Source organism: Oncorhynchus kisutch, unplaced genomic scaffold (genome assembly GCF_002021735.2).
Source record: "Oncorhynchus kisutch isolate 150728-3 unplaced genomic scaffold, Okis_V2 scaffold887, whole genome shotgun sequence".
NCBI lineage: Eukaryota > Metazoa > Chordata > Actinopteri > Salmoniformes > Salmonidae > Oncorhynchus > Oncorhynchus kisutch.
In genome coordinates, this window is record NW_022262832.1 from 32572 (window position 1) to 40769 (window position 8198).

Sequence of the window (8198 nt, forward strand, 5' to 3'; positions counted from 1 at the left end):
CGGCTGGTCTCTCTCTCACCCACGGGATAACCTAGGCTACCCGCCCAAAGGCACCACACACCACTCCGTGCTTCACGGTGTGGGGACAGGGAGATGCATAGACGGCTGAAAGCCTAAAGTACGGGGGATGGGTATCACATTTATGGAAACCGTAATGACATGCACTGCTCTTCGGCATTTCAGTTGGCGACCTCATATTCTCCAGTCCCCCGGCGGCCTGTCTGTGTCGGCTGGACGGTCGGTCTCAGAGCGCTGCCTCTGCGCTGTGTGGGGAGGGAAGGAGCAGGCCTGTGTGTTCGGCTCGCTCTGCTCTGGTCCCGGGGGATGGGGGAGGGGAATCGACATGGGAGGTTGTAATTGCCAAATCTTCTATAAAGGGAGGTTGCCCCGCTGGACGTCTCCGGTGTAAAATCACACCACGTTATTGCTTTATGATGCCGAAAGTTCACGGGGACTGCCGTGTCATCACGGGTTTTGCTCAGTGTTTTGCTTAAACATTCATACCGTAGCATAGAATACCTACTACATTAATGCTGTGTGTTAGCCACATTCGCTAATGCACAGCGGTTGCGGGTGCGTCGAGTCCAGCTGCCATGGGCTAGTGGGTCATATTTACGAGAATGTTATGACTTAAGGCCTCAACCAGGGAGCAATTATTTCATATGGACATGACTGTGCATATGATCACAACAGAATAATAACGTCCTGCACAGCTCTCTCTCTTCTTTTTGTGGGAAGAGTTTTGTAACCCAAACAAATATAATGTTATTCTTGGTAGGCTATAGTTCTCTGGAATCTAGTTATAAATTCATTTATTCAGTGAGTGTAATTTACTCGGGAATACAACCCAATATATTCAAATGCATAGTTAATAATAGACCATTGTGTTCACCTAATCCTTATGCAGGGTAGATGCTGTTGTGCAGCAGTTATTTCATTTCAGTAAACCTTACTTCAACCTTGTATTTATTCAATTTCATACACACCTTGTCACCTAATCTTTATGCAGTGTAGATGCTGTTGTGCTGCAGTTATTTCATTTTCAGTAAACCCTACTTCAACCTTGTATTTATTCAATTTCATACACACCATGTGACCCTAATTAGGATTTGGACTGTGACAGAACCATAGGGAGGTGTAAGGACTGGCGGTGGGAGAGGATGTGGAAGAGAGGGGGAGATTCTCCCCCTGCTGTAGAACTAATTGAATTCCTTCATTATAATGAGAATATGGAATGATGGGCATATTACTATGGAGAGAGTTATGCAAATACAGACAGACCAGAATGCTTTGCAGCATGTCACACACGGGTCTTCATTAGTCTTCAAATCAGAATTCCGCTTTCGACCTTGAAGAGATTATGTCAAAAATAAATTGGTCTAGAGATGCTACGGAATTATTAATAAGACCAATAGAGGGATATATTTGCAAACTTAGTTTTGTTTGTGCACATCTGTCAATATGTACAGTTAATTAATATGTTGTAAAGCTACCAGTATGTCAATACGTCAAACATCTTTTGATGACACAAGATGATGTTTCCTGCCAACCTCCACCCTCATGGTAAATATATGTTTTTTTCATCATCTTTTACAGAGAGAGACAGGAACAGTTGATGGGATATCGTAAACGTGGACCAAAACCAAAACATCTCTTAGTCCAGGTAACGATCATCATCCCCGCCTATTGTTTTTATGTTTAATAGTTACATTTGTTTAAAATAACAGGATTTTCAGTCAGCCATTCTGTTGCCATGCCACTGAACAGCAGAGAGAGAGAGAGAGAGAGAGAGAGAGAGAGAGAGAGAGAGCAGAAGTTCCTGTAACACACCAGTGTCAGGTGTTTTGGAGATCCCTGTCATTATATCTGTGGTTATTTGTGTAGATTTGCATTAGGAAAGAGAGAGAGAGGTATGGGGCCCTCCAGCTGGTCTGACCTACACACTCATCATGAAACCCAGTTGTTGCCTCAGGCTCTGGAAGTATTGCTTGAGCGCATTCATTTTATTTTATGCTAATAGCCACATGTGCAAATGGCTGTTTCCCTTTAAGATTTTACAAGTGTTATTTTCTCCTCCCCAAATGAATAACTATGTTGCCTATGGGAAATTTGGTATGCCATTCCATTTTCACGCGAGCAATTTGTTAGCTCTAAAATGTGCCTTTTCTAGAATTATTCAAAGCAGAAGTGAAAGAATAACAGAACATAGTTCACAGTTCCCTGAGGTTGAGTATTTTGTAAGAACACACTTGGAGCCAGATTTAATTACAAACGGCTAGTGATTTAGTGCCACTGTGTTTATTACTACGAGTAGTCAAGCCCTGAAAACCCACATCATTTGAAAAACAACAAAATGGCAGCCCTGCCACTTAGTTTGCTACAAAGCTGACGGATAAGGCTGGAGAAATGTAACCACTCTCAAGTTCATAGATATGGATGCAAGGATAGACAATCCTCAAAAATGTCTGTACAAAGTGGGCCTTTAAGAGACACCACATTGCTACAACCACACGTGGTTTGACATCAAGGATCAAGCGTGACATGTCTAGTGGCACCTCAGTGACCCTGAGGTCATAGACATAGCGTCTTCCTCCCCTTTCTGAAATAGCATTCTCATGGCCTGGGGGGTGGGTCATGCATGGGAAGTGGAGAGGGAAAGAGGGGGGAGGGATCTGAGAAGATGGAGGAAGGAATCCCAGGAGGAGAGCACTGACTGGATGCTCTCCTCACACAAAGTTATAGATCGGTTGTCTGTGTCCTTTATGCCAGGTTAGCCAAGAACTAGAATGTAATGTTCCGATAACATCTGAATCCCAATGTACAAATGTAGCCATTAGCCAAGGCCTGTGTGTTGCATTTAGGCTTACAGTATGTGGATAATTTATGCAATGATATTGTATTCTTGTGCTCCGACAATGTCTTGAATTACCCTTGAGGGGATTTATAATGTCCTTTTGAATTGGATTGGATTGCTGGCTATGGCTAAGGACTAGTTATGAGAAGCAACATAGCATAAATGTAGACTTAGGATAGATTTCTGTTGGTTATCTTTTGCCTTTTCTATCTCCCTCATCAGTTAAACCCAAACAATAAAGATGAAAGGAGTGCCTTCATTTTTCAGAATAATAACCTTCCATTGTCTTCCGACCTTTTCAGCTTCCCTCGTTTGCACGGAGATCCAGCATCCCTGCTGGATTTGAGGAGACGTCTCCGGAGGCCGAGAACCACCTCAGGTCAGACCCGATCCAGATGCACCGCTCCCAGCCCCAACAGTACCAGCTGAACAGCAAGAAGCACCACCAGTACCAGCCCAGCAAACAGGAAGTCTCAGCGGACCAGCTAGGCAACGGGAAGAAGAAGTTATTCTATCAGCTCAACAGCAAGAAACACCACCACTACCAGCCTGACCCTAATATGTACAACACCCAGTCCACCAGGCCCAAAGACATGGTCAAAGGTCAGGAACCCAGTCCGCCCACCAATCCCAACCCTGGGTGGAACCTGCCGCCGGCACTGCAGCAGAAATGGGTTCGCGACAAAAACACGGGCTGCCTGAGCAAAGTCAAAGACGTGACGGTGGTGGAGATGAAGAAAGCAGTGGTGCGTGTCAACGAGGCTGAGAGCGAATGCGCCCTGAAGCCCAGCCCAAAGGAGGCAGCCCTTCCCAGTGCTGTCAGCAGCAAGATGAAGATCATCAAGAACAAGAACAAGAATGGACGCATTGTCATCGTCATGAGCAAGTACATGGACGGCAACAAGGCTGGGGCGGCCAAGGGTAAACACTCTTCAGACTTGACTGGAGAAGAGAAACCTCAACACGCTGAGCAGTCAGACATGTCCAAGGTACAGGGAACCACCAATGTCCCTAAAGAGATCTGTAATGCCAGTTCCATGCCGGCCGCTGAGCATCCCAAGAAACACTCTCCAGAAGACGGACATTTCTCCAAACCATCGCCCAGCACGGCTGAGGAATACAACACAGAGGTTGCGAGGGGCCAGGCGGACTTACCGGATGATCACCCCCTACAGCTAACCACCAACCCAACCCCTTCCCCCTGGGCGATGGATACTAGCCTCCCCACCCCTAGCCCTATGGACCAGATCCGGACACTCCCCACCACAAATAACGACCGCAAACGCAAGCTCTCCCACCCCGAGGAGGACAGGGGCGCGTGTAAAAAGTTTCTGAGCTCCAGGAGCATCAGTGTCCCCAGTGCTGTGCCCACTCCGCCCCAGGACAAGCCCATGGACCTCCACCTCATTGTCCCCCGCCGGAGCAGCAGTAGCGGGTATGGGTATGAGATTACGGACACCAGCACCAGTCAGGAAGAACCTATGGATCTTAGCTGTTCTAGAACCAGAAAGCAACCTGAACCTGAGCCAGTGCCAGAGCCAGAACCGGAGCATAAGGATCCAACTGCAGTGGTACAGGAGTCAGAGACAACAACAACGACAACAACAACAGCAACAACAACACAGAGAGGAGACTAAAGAAGAGTCTGTCTTAATGTTATCTCCTTTTATGGGCACACATTGTCATCACTGACATCACCACGAACTGTCTCACGGTCACTTTTAAGGAATACGTTTCTGTTTAACAGTCCCTGGACCAATCGAAACAGAGGACTACTGATTTGACGGCCTTATCAATATGTGTATATGTAAAAAGAAACGTGAAGATTTGTACATATGGAGATTTATAATTTATAATTCAAAATCATACATTTCTTATGATGTTTTATACTTCAAACTCTTCGGTAATGTGGTTGCCAAGAAAGTGCCCTCATGGATTTCAGTGACTGCATTCAGGTGGATGTTAATTACTAGTGAAATGTCCATTATGAAATATCAAGTCATATAGAATAGCTTTTGCTGTTGTGGCTGATGGTATATACCAAACATATACAATCTTAGAAAAAAGGTTTGAAAAGTTTTTTTGTCTGTCCCCATATGAGAACCCTTTCTGGTTCCAAGTAGAACCCTTTTGTGTTCCTGTAGAACCCTCTGTGGAAAGGGTTCTACATTGAACACAAAAGGGTTCTACTGGAACCAAAGGGTTCTACCTAGTACCGAAAAGAGTCCTACAAAGGGTTCTCCTATGTAGACAGCGAATGACCCTTTTAGGTTCTAGATAGCACCTTTTTTTCTAAGAGTTTAGCCTGAGATGTAAGCCGTTTTATACATACAGTATATTCTACTTAATAATGGCGGTTATTTTGGTCCATAAGTAGATGATGTTGAGTAACTATGGTGATCAAAGATCCGTTTAAAAGCACTTCATTGCATTCACCTATGTGTGTATATTCATTTGTACTATGTACTGTATATGTATTCTCCATATGATTTATACGTATTTCCATTGCTTTACAATCCCCTCCGGCCAGGTGTGCTCAGTCTGAGGCTACTGTGTCATATTTCACATTGGTGACTTTTGTTATTGTTTGTGAGTGCAGGAGAAATGAATGGAAGAAGAAATGCAAATATCAATGTTGGGTGTGCCGGGCACCCACAGCAACATCATACAGACCCCGTTTCACCGAGGGGTGTACTCTGACATGAGATTGAAGCGAACTTCCGACAAATCCTCCAATGCTCTCGTTTGAAAACTAGAGTTACACACATATATTTCAACTAACTGAACACCGGTTTCAGCAAACCCTGTCAATCTTAGCCATGAGCTGCTACATTGCATGTTTCTTTTTTGGAAAAAAAGGTATGTATAGAACTTGCACGGTGGCAGGAAGGCAAACCATTTAAGAAATTAGCTCTCAGAGCTGAGTCATTTTTCCTTTAAGATAAATTCTGAATTGACTTGTGACCCTAATTAGGTGATGCATTGCATTGGTGAAGACCCCACAGATGGTCTACTAAGCCCATACAGCAGGTCTATGTAGGACTATTTGTGGCAGGTCTATGCAGAACTATTTGTGGCAGGTCTATGTAGGACTATTTTTGCATTTAAGTTTGACCTTATGACAGGTGATTGTGACATTTTTCTCAGAGGAGGCTGGTAGGAAAGGCTTATCGTAATGGCTGGAGTGGAATAAATGGATTGGAGTCAAACATATCAAACATATGGAAACCACATGTTTGACTCCGTTCCATTAATTCCATCTCATCCTTATAATGACTGTCCTCCTATAGCTCCTCCCACCAGCCTCCTCTGCATTTCACACATACAGTAGGGGCATTCATCTTAACTTGAAATTGACGCTTGCTTACAAAGGCCTGATAGATTGACATGTATAACTTCTTTGTCTTTAGCTTATCGAAGCTACCTGGGTTACAAGTCATAGATGTGTATTTCAGTGTTTCTAACACCCATCTCTGTGCAAAATATAAAAGCTAATTGTGAGTCGCTTATGTTTAGAGGCTGATATTTGATCCTAACACACATGATCCCAATGAGCACAAGCTCTTTTGATATTGCTGCTAAAGTGTAGTTAGAGTTGTTTCTTCTGTCGTTGAAACCTTGTTGGATGTAACCTACATTACAGTCTAAATTGCCTTCGATGCACACTGAATGCAAAGCAAGAAAGGAAATGACAGATTATGGATTTACATATGATTGTTATGATGATAATGATTAAATAGATATTATTTATTATCATTATTATTTTGCTGTCCAAAACTAAGCTCACTTAGATGCCCTCTGCATTAGAGGTGGAACATCTTATACCTGTCTGTACAACATTTAGCACAACTTTGTAACATTTTGAATCCTTTTGGTTACCATTGATTTGTTGGAGCCAGGTTACATTTCCCTGCACTTGTTGGTTCAAAGGCAAAATAATTGTTTTAAGGTGTGTTCCGATGGGGAGGGGCTGGAATTAGTACTGTTGGCACAGCTATGGTATGTTTTACAATAAAGCAAGAGAACTGACCTTTTCTGACATTGTCTGACTTTGGCCTGCTATGGGACATGCTGTGCATGACATTCAGTTCTTAAGGCAAATGAATTGAAGTATTATTTCAGTCAGTATGGGAAAAATATTTTATTTTTAGACTGGCACATTGTAACAGGCATTATAATTGCCTTCAACTACCCCTAAAAATATTATATATATATATATTTTTTAAATAATGATTCACCTTATTCTACTTATATGCCATGCGATGTTCCTTTATTTGGACACTAAAGTTAATATTTAGGCCTTGGCTACCGACCATGTTTTTTGTTTTCAACTTGACAAAAATGGCTAACTTTCCTTTAAAAACATTAATGTTAATAATGTGACCTCTGAATAGAACCACATATGAAGTTGCATAAGCACATATACAACCCAGAACAAAGGGCCTTCTGTCTTAAATAACTGTTAAATAACTGTCAAATAACTACTGGGCACTTGTGTTATTACTACCTTACTGATGGGTTATTCTTCTGTTGGAGCGAGACAGCTTGACCCTTGGCAGGAATGTAATCAGAACTACCACATAGAGGGGGGGGTGAGGGTCTTATGCAATATCACATTGTGATTGATACCTCTTGTATCACAATGTGAAAGGCTTTGTAGAATGGGAGGGAAGACCTCTATTAGACTTTCACTTCTATCAACCAAGTCTCACGTCTTTTACATTAACTTTGAATAAGACGCACAGCTGCACATTTGTAGGCTGTTTGATGTAGGCTACAACTGACGTATTCTCACACTCACTCCATTTTTGTAAGAACACAACTGAGGCTTTTACAAACTCACGTGCCGTTTCAGCAATGTGTCTTGGTCTGACTACATACAATATTTGTCCTTCAGGTAAGTTCTGTCATGGGTGGTAGGCCTCGTCTTCGGTTGTTCTTTTCCCCACACACGCATAACCTTGGCCTATCCAGTAGGCTCGTCTAATGAGCATGCAGTCGATCTATTCATAATTCGGCCTATTTGGGCCGTGAGATGCGTCAGGTTGCCTTGTCTTTTGGTGGGAGACGTGCTGTGAGAGTTATACATTTGTCAACTGTATCTAGGGTTTCCATAATGACCAATTGAGATGTATGCTTAACTCTATTTAGATGTGCATGGTAGCCTACAGTAACTCCCAAAGCCCAATTGATTGACAACCCAAATTATGGATTCGAATGCAGTTGCAAAAAAAGCGCACATACCTGGAATTTTGTCGAGTTTACAGGCGGGCGCTTCTCAATGACTCGGGCCCAGACCAGTCAAGTGTAACAAGGAAAGTAGAACTATCTATATTGGGAGGGA

At 43.1% G+C, this 8198-nt stretch overlaps 1 protein-coding gene across 1 annotated transcript; it reads left to right on the forward strand.

Annotated features, from left to right (window-relative positions):
- Nucleotides 1–1542: 1542 nt before the first annotated feature.
- LOC116362876 (E3 SUMO-protein ligase CBX4-like) lies at nt 1543–4491 on the forward strand. Its single transcript, XM_031816871.1, has 2 exons — nt 1543–1663; nt 3157–4491. Exons 1-2 carry the CDS (start codon nt 1616–1618, stop codon nt 4489–4491), a joined length of 1383 nt encoding a protein of 460 aa, XP_031672731.1. The 5' UTR covers nt 1543–1615.
- Nucleotides 4492–8198: the final 3707 nt, after the last annotated feature.